The sequence below is a fragment of the Ursus americanus genome, chromosome 16 (assembly GCF_024610735.1).
Source record: "Ursus americanus isolate L20-20 chromosome 16, mUrsAme1.1.p, whole genome shotgun sequence".
In the NCBI taxonomy this organism is placed as follows: Eukaryota; Metazoa; Chordata; class Mammalia; order Carnivora; family Ursidae; genus Ursus; species Ursus americanus.
In genome coordinates, this window is record NC_142142.1 from 63630429 (window position 1) to 63647082 (window position 16654).

General features: G+C 46.1%; 1 protein-coding gene across 1 annotated transcript in view; it reads right to left on the reverse strand.

Moving 5' to 3' along the window:
- LOC123792493 (uncharacterized) overlaps positions 1-16654 on the reverse strand; it is a 160521-nt gene that overhangs the window by 11501 nt on the left and 132366 nt on the right. The window contains exons 3-6 of the mRNA XM_087868510.1: positions 15126-15177; positions 13913-14124; positions 11005-11133; positions 904-1069 (exon numbers count right to left, since the gene is read on the reverse strand). Coding sequence (XP_087724636.1) covers positions 13950-14124; positions 15126-15177 — 227 coding nt within the window. The 3' untranslated portion in view covers positions 904-1069; positions 11005-11133; positions 13913-13949. The remainder of the gene's footprint in view (positions 1-903; positions 1070-11004; positions 11134-13912; positions 14125-15125; positions 15178-16654) is intronic.

The window sequence follows — 16654 nt, forward strand, 5'->3', positions numbered from 1 at the left end:
TATTCATTAGAAATGGTTAACTCTATAATCTACAGATAATTTCTATTGAAGACCGTTATAAGGAATAACTGTGCAGATTAATATACACATGGTTTAAATACTTTACTATTTCCAGGTGATTCCACAATATTTTACAGGTAATAAGAGTTTGCTGCACAAAGAAAGTCCTTTTCTTCACATTTTATTGTGGCTGATAATTTTATTCTTGTTTGTAATAAATGTACTATATGTTTATATCCTTTATATCCTATATCAAGCCAGTGGGAATGGTAGGAACTTCATTAGTGAAGAACAACGAGAAAGAGCCATGACCCAGCTGTCTAGCGGGAGCTCCTGGAACAAGCTTGTCCCCTACACTTCTTCCACTAAGTTGGAAAGAGTTGGAATGGTAAGTATTCTGTGGGAAAACACAGCAGGGGACATCCTGAGCCAAGTGTCAGTCATCGATAAAAAGGACGAGGGAGACAAGAATCAGTACTGAACTGAAAAGCACGCTGTACAGAGTGAGGGTGATACTCTAGGCGGGAAGAGGACTGAGTCAGAAATACATGGGAACATGTAGATCAAGGTGACATCAACCCAGATAGGGCTGAGCTTGATCAGAACAGAGAATCTGACCTGAGCTCAGGGACGGGCGAAAATGCTGGGGTGGTCATGCAAGACTGCTTTCGCTTTGATCCCCTCTCAAAGCTGTGAACAAATCACATCTGGAATCTGCACGGGGTCAGGTTGCATGTGGGGAACACGGTTCCCCACGCCTCCCATGCATTTCACGGAGGCACCGTTGAGTGTCTGTGTCTTGGCAGTGGAGAAGACATCTACCGGGCTGGAAGGACACAGAGCCAAGGGTCCACTGGTGTTTATACCTGCAGTCATATGAGCCCCAGAAACAAATTTACTTACAAATTCAGGAGATCACTTTGCTACTTAGCACGCCGTGTCTTACATGCGGATTCTGGACCTTGGGATTCTCCCGGAGGCTCTCCTGGCACAGTCTCATTTACTGCACTGCCAAGTTCAAGGGCTTCCATGCTCATCCCACCGTGAAGGCCTGCAGACCGCGGGAACACTGCAGGAAAAGCAGGATGGAAGTACATGTTGAGAGGTGAAGGGAAAGGCAGACCCAAAGAACACCAAGGAAGTTTTTTAAAGATTTTATTTCTTTGAGAGAAAGAGAGAGAGCCTGAGTGGGAGGGAGAGGGAGAGAGAATCCCAAGCAGACTCCACGCTGAGCATAGAGCCCAATGCAGGGCTTGATCTCATGACCCTGAGATCATGACCTGAGCTGAAACCAAGGGTCGGACGCTTAACTGACTGAGCCACCCAGATGCCCCAAGAAATTTTAACTTCTCTGGGTCTGAGACTAGGAAGATACACTTGACTTTGAATGGCTAAGGGGCAACAGCCCCCAAGAAGCCTTGTGCCCCCACACTCCAACTCCATGGCGAAGGAGAAGGTGTATTTTGGTTAACACCCCTGAGCTCAAGGTTCCCAGAAATGAGGTGACCTGACCCTTGGGAGAAGCTAAGGGATCAGGACAAACGTTCCTTTTTTGCTGTGTCTACTATCTCAACAGCACAAGTGCATTCTTGGCACACACCACATAGTCCATGGTCTCAACAACATCATCACAGAGCCAACCTTCCAGGGTCTGAGGGCCGCCCCAGATAAATGGTCCCCTGTAACACACATACACTTAAGTAAAATAAATCACAATAAAAACACGCTATTCTTTCGTCAATTACACCCTCCTTATTAGTAAACACCGAAACAGTGTCTGGTTAAAAATCAAAAGAAAAATACGCAGACCCAGAGGCCCCTCTCCAGAGCAGCTTTTATGTTAATTATAAATAGAAAAAGCTTAGCAGTCATGGTAACTTTGAGAACTATAGTACTTAGAAGCAGGCTAGAAACAAGCTGTAATCCGTTTAAACATAATTATAAAACATCACTCGTGTCTAATACGTCCATTCTCTGTGTTTTCTGTAAAAGCACGGGTTAAGAAGTCAGACACTTGGTTTGTGGGTTTGAGAACTCGGTGCATTCCCAGCTGGGAGTAAGACCCGAGGCAGTGCGTTTTCCAGGGCTGCCAAAGGTTTTCATACTCGAGCAGAGCTAGATTCCTGAAACCAAAACAAATGGTATAATGAGGACTTTGATTTTTTGGTAAGTCACACAAATTTCTGAGAAACCTATCTGAAAACGTATTTAATTTACATCTTTAACAATACTGCAATTTCACACTTGGATGTAAGTTTTGTTACAAAATACATTTTTGGGGGGTAAAATTCCATAAATATCTCAAAATAAGACTTCTAAAACCTGCCAGATATTCAAGCAGTAAACAGACCGGGTATCATAAATCAGAAGTATGAAAGCAGCTGATACTCTGAAAACTAAGGACTTTATTCAGTGTTCTACCATCTGGACCCAGGACCCGAATTAAACTTGCATTTGAAATGAGTATGCGTGTAACAGACATGGATTTCTCATACTGCAGCTGTCTCAGCTCCAATGTGCTGATCCAGTCAGCCCCTGCGAGGCATCCACGAGCCCTGGGTGTCCACACGTGCCCGGGCCCGGGGCGCACACGTCTCACTAGCCGCCACATGACAGCTCAGGCTGCCTGGTGTCCTCATGACATGCTCAGCCGGAGACACCTCACAGAGCCACCACCGAACTTCAGATGAAGACGTCTGGGCAGACAGATGATTTATGTCTGCCCTCCCCAAAAGTGAGGAAGAATGAAGTCAGCTCTGTTTATTGTGTGTGTGTTAAAGTCCTTCGCTGCTTTTCCATCTGCCCAGGTAGAGTGCAGCCATCCTATGGGGAACAGGACTGACGCCCAGAGCCTCTTCCTTGGAGAGTCTGGATCACCGTTCCTCAGTTCCCATTCCTTCGAGGACAAAGATGGTCCTGGAGGAAAAGTCAACTGGATCCCCTCCCACCCAAACATGAACGAACAAAAACAAAGTTAGGAGAATCTGTTTTCTCCTCTGGGCTGTCTGCTTTCAGAGAAAGAGGCAAAGGTATTTTAAAGAAGAACAGTGACTCTGTGGCTGAAATGGAGTTTTTAGGGCCTGGGAGGGTCCCCTAGAAGGAGGCCCCGCACTCAGGCTCTTACAGACCCCGGGGTCCATCCCAGCAACTAAGCAAGTGGGAAGGACGGGCTGCTGAGCCAGGACGCTGTCCAGACGCACAGGTCTCCCAGGCACGTGGTGCCAGGTGGTGACGTGGAGGATGTGGCCATGAGAGGAAGGGACAAGATTGAGCCAGTACTGTCAGAATCCAGCAAGCCTGGCCATGCACCAGTGACGTTTTGGGTGGAAAGGGTGACAGTCAGGTGGTCATGATGGAATGAACAAGTGGTTAAGTAGCAGCCAGAAGGGGTGGGTCTGGTATTAGATTCAGGGAGCGGTGCCTTCCCTGCACACGTCCATAGGGTGAGCTCAGGAAAAGCAGAGGGAAGTGTCTGAGGTTCACTCCAAAGCAGTGAGGATACGATGTTTGTGCCCTGATACTTTACCCCTGGTGTAATGTGGAGAAATTGGAACACCCATGCCAGAGCCCGGGTTAGACATGAGGAAAGCTCTGTTGGTTGAGAGGACCTGACTGTGCATTGTGGAGGTAGGAATTTGGGGGGAAACTTGTCTTCCTCATTTGGATGTTCTGGAGAATTGTTTTGGGAAATTTCAACCCCAAACCTTTCTCTACCCAGATACAACTGCTGATGTTTGTCATAAATTTGCTGAAGCCTTGGAAGGTTGTGAGAGTCTCTGACTCAGACCCTAGCCCACGAGATAGATGACGTGTGTGGGTACCTAGAAGTACACTCTTAGATTCAGAGCTTGGTGGCCTGATCCTTACTGCCCAAATCACCGAGAAAGTTCTTGTTCTTTCACAAAGAGGACTTCTGCACCTTGTCTGTAGAATGTACCAATTATGGTGGTTTGAGCTGGGAGACCTGGTTGAGTTTCCAGGTGTGGGAGGGGCAAGATCCTCCCTCCCTCCCTCCCTTCCTTCCTTCCTTCCTCCCTCCCTCCCTCCCTCCCTCCCTCCCTCCCTCCCTCCCTCCCTCCCTCCCTCTCTCCTTCCCTTTCTTTTTAAAGATATTTATTTATTTACTTTAGTGAGAGACAGAGAGAGAGAGAGAGCAAGCATGGGGAGCAGGGAGAGGGAGAGAGAGAATCTCAAGCAGACTCCCCACTGAGCACGGAGCCTGACATGGGGCCCCATCTCAGGACCCTGAGACCATGACCTGGGCTGAAATCAAACGTCAGTCGCTTAACCAACGGCACCACCCAGGCACCCTTGGGAATTTCTCTTCACGAACAACTGCAGGGTACGTTGGCACTGTCCCAGGGATGGGGGACTACCCTCTGCTTACATTTGTTAACAGGATTTTGGGGCCTCACTGAAATAGAATTTCTGAGGCTGTCCCCTCTTTACCTTTTACAAAAAGAACAGTTCGCAGGAGGGGATGCGTTATCAGGACAAGGATTGCGTTTGGTCGGAAAGCTGGAAGACTTACCAGGCCTCCCAGAGCACCATCAGAAAAGACAAAGGAAATAGTGCAGAAGGAGAAAGAGTCCAAGCAAACATTGGGAGCACAAGAAACTTCCTCATGTAGCCCCCCAGTGTCCTTGTTATTTGTACAAGGATGGACTTTGTCTCTAGACTGCACTGCCAAGAGCTGTGTGATGATGGATCTCTGTTCTGGGAGAGGCACTTCAAAGTTTCCATCAGGGTCTTTTATGTCTCTTGTGGTCACGTAGCCAAGCCAGGCTGTCCAACTGGTTACACCGGGAATAAGCCATCAATAAACAAACTGGTCCTGCCTGACACCAGCAGACTCCGAACTTTAAACAGCACATCATAAATCATTAGCTCACTGCCCTTATCTTGGCTAAGTGTCCATGCCAGAATCTCAGGCATCCCAGAGATAAGCACGGAGTCGTGCTGTAGCTATCCTATATAATCTACCCTCTGACACTAGGTCATGCCTTTTAAGTTATACATTGTGTGTTATTCTTTTCCCTGGAACTTTGGCTCTTTATAGAACAAGGGAGAAAACATTTTCCAAAGTAATAACTATCTCCCAATGAGTATTATTTTAAATAGGTATTGTTTTACATACATTTCAGTTTACCAAATTTCCAGCGCAAGAATGCCCATAATTACATACAAGCTTAACAATGGTTTTACCTCCTTCCACCACTGAATATGTTTTGGGGAGAGGGGATTGCTTTTTAAAGAACTGAGATGTAATTTATAAACCATAAAAGCCATGCTTTAAAAGTGTACAGTTCGGTGATATTAATACTTTGACAAGATGTTGTTAACATTACCACCATGCAATTCCAGAAAATTTTTATCACCCCAAAAAGAAATCCCATACCCATTAGCAGTTGCTCCCCATTTGCCTATCCCCCCAGCCTGTGTGAGTACGAATTTACTTTCTGTGTCTATAGAACTATTAGGAATGCACTCAGATCCTATGTGACTGGCTTCTTGCACTGAGCATAACGTTTTCAATCTTCATCCATGTTGTAGCAGGTCCCGGCACCTCACCCTCTTCTTTTTTGAGCTGTAATTCACGTGCTACACGATTTACACACACAGTGCACTCTGTTTACGGAGTACAATTCAACGCCTTCAGTATATTCAGAGTTGTTCACCACAATCAGCTCTAGAATATTTTTACTGCATCTTCGAGTGTACTCTATTTGGATTTCTTGAGCTTCTTGGATATGTAGATAGATTATTTTCATCAAATTTGGTATATTTTTGGTCATTATTCAGAATTTTTAATGCTTCTTTCTCTCTCTCCTCTCCTTCTTGGACTACCATTTTGCATCTGTTGGTACCGTTGATGGTGCCCCATAAGATTCTGAGACTTTACTCATTTTTCTTTATTCTCTTTCTTTCTGTCCTCAAACTGGGTAATCTCAATTGACCTATATTCAAGTTTGTTGATTCTTTCTTCTGCCTGCTCAAATCTGGGCTCCTTCTCTTCGATTATTGTACTTTTCAACCCAAGGATTTATATTTGTTGTTTTTTTAAAAATAATTTCTATCTCTGTGTTGATATTCTCTATTTGATGACATATCATTCTTATACTTTCCTGTAAGTCTTTATATATGGTTTCTCTTAGTTCTTTGAATATATTTAAACAACAGATTTAAGGTCTTTGTCTACTAAGTCCAATATCTGAGCTTCCTTAGGGACAGTTTCTATTAACTGTTTTCTATTTGTTTGTTATTTTTTTTGTCCAGTATGTTGGCCATATTTTCTTGTTTCTTTGCATGTCTTATAACTTTTGTTGCAAATCAAAGACTTAAAATAATATCATGTGTCAACTCTGGATTTCAGATTCTTTTTCACTCCTCACGACTTGTTGTTTTTGCTGCTTTTCTTGTTATTTGTTTGTTTGCTTAGTGAATTTTCAGAATTAATTTTGTAGAGTCCTTTTTCTTCTTCAGGTGTGCCCATTCAAGTGTCTGCTTGGTTATCACTTAATGGTTTGATAGAGATTTCCTTAAATGCCTGGAACCAATAAGCCTCCCAATCTGCTAAGTGGCTCTGTGTCTGTTACAGGGGCTTGCCTTCAAGACTCAGCCAGGAAGTTCACAACTCTGTTTTAGCCTTCATTTTCTCCTTGTGCAGAAGCTCAAAGTGAGCCAGAGGTGAGAGTTTAGGGCCTTCTTAAATCTTTCCTGAGCATGTGCAGAGCCCTGTGAGGGCATACAGCTCTCTACATGCAAACAGCCTTCCAGATTCCCAGGAACCTAGAAGAATCCCAGAAAGATCCCCAAGCTTCATACTAACAGTTATACAGCTTTTTAGAGCCCCCATCAACGTCTTATTTGCTAGATTTTCCTTTTCAGTTTTTTGGTTAGTCTATTGTTTGGCCCAAATCTTATCCACTATTTTAGGCAACCACAATGTTACATAATTGCCTCTAATTGTTTTTAGCAAAGGCCCCTGGAGAAAAGACTTCTTAGCAATGGAAGTGTTCCAAGTAAGGTAAACTACAGTATTATAAGTGGGTTCTTCTAGGGAACCACCAAGCAATAAAAGCATGATAATTCTCTATGAATGTGCTTGAGGGAGCTCTGACCCCATTTTACCCTCTCCAGTATATTCCAGGCTGCTGATTTTTACTGTGATTGCAGATTATTGGTTTTCAAAACTTTGACTGGTCTGAGTAGAAGTAGGAATGGATCAAATTATAAAAATCACAAAGCTCACTGTTCTTACCAAGATTGAGCCATTTTTCTTGAATAAATTACCCCTAGATTGTTGCAAGCCTTTGGTTAATTTCTAAAGTTCTTCAACAGTTGATTCTGACCATTTCCCTCCAGTGTTCTCCTTGATTTTATAGATTTTTGGAGGATTATATAAAGGAATAGTTTTGGAGATTATTTGTAAGAATCAGGTTCAAATAGAAGAACATCTTGTAGATATTTTTAACTAAATCTCCTCGTACATTTTATTGTTGATATTGGTAGTATCATAAACTGTGTTAAAAATCAACTTAATCTTACTAATTATACCAGATAATCGTTACATTATGAGTTAAAGTAAAATCATTACAAAATTAACTAGTCATAATTACACTAATACTTTTTTTTAACTAAAAGTGACAATACACCAAATACTGTTATGGATTGGAGAATAAATCAAGGGCCAAGTCTCATTTAATTCTAGATTGCAAATCTTGTGGGCATACCATAGGCCATGCTTCATACTAAGGGTTATACTGACATGAGATCTCAGTGGGCTTTATCTTTAAGTAATGGTCAACTTTTCCTGAATGTTAAAATGCTAATCAGGCTTTTTAAAAAAAGATTTTATTTATTTTGAGAGACAGTGAGAGAGAGAGTGCACATGCATACAAGTGGGGGGAGGGACAGAGGCAGAGGGGGAGAGAGAATCTAAAGCAGACTCCATGCTGAGCATGGAGCCCAATGTGGGGTTTGATCCCAGGACCCCAAGATCACAACCTGAGCCAAAACCAAGAGTTGGATGCTTAACCAATTGAGCCACCCAAGCATTCCACTAATCAAATTTAATAGGCATCCTATTCTAACTGCAAAATTGGGTACACCTAGTTTTTGGTTATGCATGGTGCCTTGGCCGTTAGAGAGGATCTATGCAAATTATGCTCTCCATGAACTCCCATAGGCTAGGGGGTCCACACAGCTTTACATTCATTCCATGTACTTCCACTGCCAAGATTCCAGGCCATTTTCCTTAAACTATTTCTGCTTCTATCTCAAGGGGCATATTTACTTGTCTATTTTGGGTCAGTGTGATCCCTAGTATTCTATCTAGCCAGTTGTTGAGTCTTTATTCACTTCTCCAAGGCTGTACTATCTGTCCAGGCTGCTTGTCACTCTTTCTCTTCCTCCTCAAATAAAATCTTTGCTAAACGTCCAACATGGGCCAATAAATTTTTTTCCTGAGTGTGTCTTTAAAGAAAAGACAAATTTGAACTTTTAGACCTGTGCCATTTTCACCAAAGGTGCTTATAGGGTGTTTTGACCAATGTTGGTTTATTTATCCAATGGGTTGTTGCCATAGAGTACTTATTGCTTCAGTAGATTTGAATATATATTTTGTACCCCAAAATGTGGAGCTCCACACAATAATGTCAAATGGGCATCAGTGCCCAAAATACAGTTTGAGTATGCAAGAGCTTCCCATAGATGCTCTTGGCAGACAATGGGCTACCATCAGTAGGTATATAAGCCCACCAAGTTACTGCAACTAACATTGATTTGTTTGCCAAGTATTATTTACCTTAGATTTTTGGCCCCTGCCCACAAAAACATAGTCTACAGGCATTGGGACACATATACAAGGACAAGTTTAACATGCTACAGTAGATTCCCCTTTGAGTATCCAATGTCTACAACTTTAGGAATTTAAATCATTTGGGGATAAACTGGAGCAGAGTGTTGGTGGTGAGCGGTATAAAATCTTTGGGCTTCCAAATGACCTCTTCTTTGAAGTCAGGGAGAAGCTGTGGGTTAAGTCTCTGGTAAACCAGGCTGAGAGACACCCATGGGTGCAGGCAAAAAAACCACCTTATGCTGGGAATTGTCAACAGGGATCCTGACGGCGAATCACAGCTGTAGAAACTGGGAACCTATGGAAGGGAGGCACTTAATTTTGCAAACCTTGCTCGAGCTACCTAGTGAGGGCTTCCATCTTCAAAATGTTTGGTTAGGAGGCGCTGAAGTTAGAAATGTGAGACATCAGGGTCCTGGGCATGTACTCAAAAGTCACATCGAGTCGCCAGCAGGAAGAACAGCAGAGCGGAAAGAACTAACTACCAGCCACGGCAGAAGCAGGATCTTTCCTGGGATAAGGGGCAGCCTATGTATAGTGGCCTTGCATTCTCTCCTGGGAATTGTTGTACACTCTATTTAAGGGTTGATTCTCTGCCGAGGAACCAAGGATGGATTGCTCTAAATCTCCCTGAAGCTTGAAACCTCTGGCCCCAAATTCTGCACGGAGTTTTTTCTTGCAGGGCCCCAGCGGTTTGGAAATGTCAGTGGAATTCTTAAAGAATTCTCCTGCTGGTTTTGGGCTGCTGGCTGTCTTGCCAAGAACAGCCCCATTGCGCAAGCCCGCCTCCTTTGTTCTCGGTGGGCCCCTCCTCCCTCCTCCCCCGTGCTGTCAGGACATCAGAAGGTAGTTAGCACAAACATCTTTTCTGGGCTTCAGCCACAACTTGCGTCGTGCTCCCTCCAGCGGGGCCTCCGTGGAACTGACAGTCTAAGTTTCCCCCAGAGCGGGTGTCGTGGTTCCTGTTCATATAGTGTTTGGCCTGGGATTGCACTTGCTTTCTTTCCTCCTGCAGCCTCCAGCTTGTCTCGCATCCTTCCTCGTCCCTGTGATCTTCCAGGAACTGGCTTGGTAATAAAATGCAGCCCAAGTTTAGAGCATTAGAGAAAGAGTGTGAGATTAGTGAGATGTTCTGGCACTGGTAGGGCTGTTTCTAACTCTCGTGTAGGCTTGATAGGTCTTCGCAGGCTCTGAGAGGGCAGTTCCCCACTTGGCATGAGGTCCTAGATGCTTACAGTAGGATACTGCCAGGTTTTCGTGCACAAGAAGGGTAAAGGGAGTCTCCACCTGGTTAAACTTAAAATATTTCTCTCATTTTCTAAGATGTATGTACATTCATTAGTGGCCAAACCAGGAAACCGAGTGGGGATGTAGTTACAAATCCTCACCCTGAGTTTCTCCAAGACTTTAGAGATGCTTATATGGTTGAGGCATTGCTTTTGATTGATTCGTGATAGAACTGGAGAGCTAGAGGGGCTTCTGCCTGGATTTTCCTTTCTGTTTTTAAAAGATATTATTTATTTATTTATTTATTTATTTATTTATTTATTTATTTATTTGAGCCGGGGGAGGGGCAGAGGGAGAGAGAGAATCCCAAGCAGATTTGCTGACTACCGAGCCAACACAGGGCTCCATCCCACGATGCTGAGATCATGACCTGAGCTGAAACCAAGGACTGGACACTCAGCCAATTGAGCCACCCAGGAACCCCTGGATTTTTCTGTATATTATTGTGCAGATTCTGCCAGTGACCAAAGATACCTACTCAATAGAACTTTGAGGAACTGGGGAAATAATCACGTGGTGCCTTTGGGTCCCAGTGGGCTTATGAGAGAGCAGTCTTGGGTCAAATATCCATTTATTTGATCCCTGCTAGTCTCCATAATGATGAGACAATCACAGGAGCATTTTATTTTTCCTGGAATTAACTACCAAGACTACAAGCCAACAGTCCCTCAGAGGTTTGGGTAGTTTGCTTTCTCCAGGGCATGGTTAGCCTTGAGCCTTTCTGCACTTCCCCCTGGACAAATCTAGGACGGACTTGCCTCCCTACTTGTGATGGTTGGGTAGGATTCAGCACCAGGTGACCCTCTCTGCCGGGGTTGACACTGGACAGATTGGAAAGCAGCCCCTGGTCCTCAACATACCTTATTGTCTCGTGCTGCTAAACGTCCCGGTGGTGAACGGCGTCCTCTAAAGTTGTGTGCTGCACAGTCTGGCTGTTTGTGTTCCCCGGTCCTCCTGGCCTCCCGTTGTTCAAAGGGGTAGTCTGTGACCTGGCGGGGTTGTAGGAATTAGGTGACGGCCCCCGGCTCTCCGCACTGCAGGCTCCACTGGGACCCTTGTGTTCAAGACAGGATTTCTGCTATACCAATGAAGCTGAACATTCCTGGGCTGCCCGTGTGTTCAAATAACAATGAGCAGAACCACAAATAGCATCATTTCTATAAAATGCTGCAGAAGTTTTTAATACAAAAGGTTTGAGCAGTAGGGCTCGTTGGGCCCTGTGGTGAAGAGCTGTTACTTCACTGCTCCGGAGGCTTCTTGCCTCTGAAATGAGTGGGGCCACCTGACTCTCTCTGTCTCCCGCCAGCGGGTCTGTCCTGTGGAGAGCCGGCCCTGGCTCCCCAGATGATGGCCTGTGCCCCTCTGACGACTCTGTGCACAGTGTGACTTCGCATCCCTAATAGGATGCAGTTGAGGATGGGTACGAATCAGCTAATTCATGTTATAAATCCACTCAGGACTTCCATCCTGTGAAGTCCTCAGTTGGCAGAAATGCTTTGTTCACAGCCTAGAAGCCAGAACCCAGCTGGGGCCGCCTTTGAGTTCAAACTTCTGTCCATCAGTTGAGAAGCAAGAGAGCAACTCCTTCACTGCTCCTGCTTTTATAGTTGAATCCTTCATCTGGTAATTCTATCACTGAAGACAGCCTGACTGAGGGTGCTGCTTGCTGGGTCCCGCAGCTCAGACTCGCAGCTGCCGCACCTTCTCGGACCCGCCGGGGCAAGTTCAGGGACCGGCAGCTTCGCGTTCTCGGACCCGCAGCTACACGTTCCCCGTCCCGCAGGTGCACGTTCTCCGTCCCGCAGCCGCGCGTTCTCTGATCCAGCCCCACACGCGTTCCCCGGGTTCTGCGCGCTCCAGGCTGCAGCCTCCCGTAGTGGTTCCCCCCAATCTCAGCCCGGTTCCCTACCGCCACCGCGTGGTAGACGTGGAGCCGGGCGACCCGCCTGGCTCCAGGTCAGGATTCACAGCCCCCGCGTGCGGAGGGGAAGGCCCAGCCGGCTGCCAGCTCCTCAGGCTCGGCCTTAGGGTCACCTTGCTCAGCAAGGTCACTCCCTGGTTGGGGAAGCTCACACCCAGGGACCAGGAAGCACAAGGCAAACGGGCGTGTCATTGCGGCGAGGCTGGAGAACTCCGGTGCTCAATATTCACTCTGGAATTGCTGGGCCTGCACCGCAGTTCGACTCTCCTTCTGCCCCCATCTGCTTCCTCCTGTTCCTTTCGTAGATGTTAATTCCTTAAGAAATATCTTGCACCCTGAATTCCGTCTCAGATTTAGCTTCTGGAAAGCCCCATGTGCAACAATTACTACCAGATGTGGTAAGGACTCAAAACAGGTGATGAGATGGGGTTTTGGAGGCAGGACACTCCCTGCGCCACTGGAGATGAGGACCCCACCGCTGCTGGCAGGAGAAGCATGTACAAACTTTCACCGGTGGCTTGCTGCCACGGTCTGCCATGGAAAGGAAGGCTGTAGCAGGGGCAAGCCTCCAGTGTTCGAGACATGGAACAAGGAGAAGCAATGAGCATGAATGAGTTGGGTTCCTATCACTAAGCATCTTCATGACTCAGAAAGATAATAAACAGACAACTGAAATTAGGTAAAAAGCCAGAAGGACTATTAATTGCATATAAAGAAACATTTACCCAATGTTCATAGCAGCATTATCAACAATAACGAAATTATGGAAAGAGCCCAAATGTCCATGGACAGATGAATGGGTACAGAGATGTGGTGTGTATACACACACTGGAATATTACTCAACCATCAAAAAGAATGAACTCTTGCCATTTGCCACGACGTGGATGGAGCTAGAGGGTATTATGCTAAGCAAAATAAATCAGTCAGAGAAAGACAAATACCATATGATTTCACTCATATATGGAATCTAAGAAACAAAACAGATGAACATGGGGGAAAAAAGAGAGACACAAACCAAGAAACAGAGTCTAAACTATAGGGAACACACTGATGGTGACCAGCGGGGAGGTGGGCGGGGGATGGGAGAACAGGTGACGGGGTAGTGCACCTGTCGTGATGAGCACGGGTGATGTATGGATGCGCTGAACCGCTACCTTGTACACCTGAGACTAATACTACATTGTATGTTAACAACACTGGAATTTAAATAAAAACTTGAAACTAAAAAAACCCAAACACCTCTGCTATCAGGAAGGCAGAGGAAAAAATGACCAAGCCCAACATCCAATTGTTGGAGTTGATAGAATGTCAAAAATGGTTAAAATGCCCAGTCAAGACAGACCCATCATGTCAAGTTTAGGAAACTTGTTGGGAGAGTCGGGGCCCCTAACACCTGAGATGGGGACATCTGGGTAGATGACTGTGAATTTTGGCTCCTCAGAATTCCCTGAGTCTGCAGAAATGGCCCATGCCTTCCTATTAGAGCTCGTGGTTTCCCGTGTGGAAAGGCAGTGAACGCATAGACAGTCCTCCTGCAGAGCAACACGTGCCCCCCTCACAACCTGCTCCCCATCTCCTGTCCTGGCCGGGAGGTCTGTCACAGTCAAGTTACAGACTACTCAGTTTGGCAGGTACTGGATTTGATAAGGGAGGAACGGGAACACAGCCCGAAGGAGTTGCAGAAGTGTCCAGCAGGAGTCAGAGGAGAAGAACGGACACTGGACGTGAGAGCGCCTGACGCTGGGGCTGAGACACTGCACTTGAAAGCATTTCTTGCCTCGGTAGTGCTCTCCTGAGAGAAAGGATCAAAGACCGGTAAGGATACCAAGAAATGAGGCAAACTTACAGTTAGGATGGGTCTAGAAGCGTAAAAACATCACGGCTCAAGCTGAGGGACGTTGAAATGCTGTGATCCTCATGCAGACGGGGGTGGGCTGGGAGGCTCTGGGAAGCAGGCACGGCATACGCCGTCTCCATAGCGTTGGGATACTCAGCTGGTGACCATGTTCCGGGGGCCCTTGTGGCCATTCCCGGAAGCCTAGCCAGTTGGTTATGTGCCTGGAAGGAAAAGGGTTGGGAAATGAGACAAGGTCTCCACGGTGGTCCTCTGGAGGGACATGTTGAAGTAGGTACGAAATGTGAAGATTTTTTTTTTAATCACAGATAATGTTCACCAGAAACGTTATCCACGGAGGAAAAATGAAATGACCAGAATTACCGAGTGACTTGGCCCATTGGCATCAGCCAGCCTCGGCACTGACTGGGCGCCCGGGGCATCCTGGGGGGCCCTGTTACTGCCCTTGTGAGAACCCCTCACGTTCCGTGTGCTCAGACTTCTAACCGACACAACGAAGCAGGAGTGAGACGGAACAGAAGAAAATCTCGTCGAGACACACGTAACTGCACAGAACCCTTAACATCACTGTCACTGCTTCCATGAATATCCGTGTCCTCGATCCAGGACGTTAAGTCTGCAGAGCGTCTGACCCAACTAACCTAGCGCCATAACCCTGAATTCAGTGTGGGGAGCGTAGATGTGACCTCAGTAATGCGAGGCCGGCACCCCTCACTGCAAGAGGAAAACTACCTCTGTATTCGTTTCTTCCTCCCCCTGAGCAAATCATCAAAGTTTAGTAAATTACAGCCAAACTCGTTTATTTTCTTGTGGTTTCTGTGGGACAGGAGCCTGGGCATGGCTGAGCTGGGTTTTCGGCTCCGGGTCTCCCAGGCTTCCATCAGGCGGTCAGCCAGACAAATTCCCCGCCGGGGTCTTGCCTGGGGAAGAATCTTCCTTCAGGCTCACTAAGGCTGGGGGCGGAGTTCCCGTCCTGGGGGCTCAGGAGCCACCGTGTGGCCTTCTCGACAGGCTGTCCACAAATGGCTCTTTGCTTCTTCATGGTGGCAGCAAACCCATTCTCCAGTCTGCAAAGACTGAGTCTTACAAAGGTAGCAGTGACATCCCATCACCTTTGTCATATTCCGTTGGCATGGAGGTTGGTCACGGGCTCCACCCACACTCGGGGAAGGGAACTTTACCAGGCTGCACGGGCACGACTCACTTTAAAGAGATTCCAAAGGTGTGTTGACTGCAACCTTCCAGATGCTGAATACCTTTAAAAAAAAAGGCGAACATGTATCTAGCAGAATAACCTTACGCAAAATCAAATGCTTAGGATACTTTGTTACTCAAAGACATCAGTCTCCCTGTCTGATGACTAATGTGGTTTATCAGTTACCCTGATGGGGGAAAGTGCTAGGGAATAATATGCCTCACTTAACCTGTAAGTGACCTTCTGTATAACTTAGTAACTTTAATTTATTACTGTGATATTACTCAGGAGTCCCCAGAAAAAACAGAGCTCATACATCTCTTGTTCTGTTTTTCGATTAAAACTTTCAACTGATAGGATGAGGCCCACCAGATTAGAGAGGATAATCTGCTTTACTAAAATGTTTCAATGATTTAAATGCTAAGATTGTCTAAAAAGTACTTTCATACAAATATCTAGAATACTGTTTTAACAAATACCTGAGTAACCCTGCCTAGCCACACTGACACATAAGTTAACCCTCACACCACGAAACCTAGCTGCCTTCTTAGTCCGGCCGACAGACGAGAAAACAGAGATGAAGCGATGTGCACCTGATGTGCACCTGACTCCCCTGCAGGGTTCTTGTAAGGCTGGCACTCCTGACTCTTCCCTGACTCCCTCGTCCATGGATTCCAGCAAAGGAGCACCTTCACTTTCCGCAGGGGAGTTACTTCCTTACTGAACAGTGTTACACAGCCCACATGTAGGTTCCTTCCGTGGGATAGCAATCCTACTACGACCATAAGCACCAAAGAAAATCCATAATCTATGGGGAAAAAATCCAGAATTCTGAGCTCACAGTGTATTTAGGCTTTGTTTTCATCTGACTTGTATCCATACCTGTGAATGTCAGCTATTAGTGTCGGTCAACATTTGTGAACTTTATCATTGAACAGATACCCGAAAACCTAAACACATGGGCGTCTGGCTGGCTGAGTCAGTGAAGAGTCTGCCTTCAGCTCAGGTCATGATCTCAGGGTCTTGGAATCGAGTCCCGCATCAAGTTCCTTACCCAGCGGAGAGTCTGCTTCTCCCTCTGCCTGCAGCTCCTCATGCTTGTGCTCTCTCTCAAATAGATAAAAAATCTTTCAAAAAATCCTAAACACTGACCATAACTCTAGCACGTGCCCATGCTCCATCTCTAAGAATAATAGATAGTTCGCAGATCCCCCTGCTGGCATTCAGGAGGCGAGGTCCTCTGCACAAGCATTTCTGTATCCATGGCAACGCTGGAAGTGCCTTGTCGGGGTCTGGGAGACCCCATAAGTTTCCCGATTTTGCATGTATTTTCTGTTTCTTTCTGCTTTTCTTTCTCTCTTGCCACCAGTTGCTTTTATGTGAGCACTGCACTGGCACGATTCCAGAGAATCCTGGACTTGTCTGCTTTCTCAGCGTCCGTGCCTTTGCCGGAGAACATTCTCCACCCCGGCTGCTGACAGCCTTGGCTTCAGGGACACGGCTGAGTGTCCTGTGGACTAGAGCAGAGGGTGGCAAGC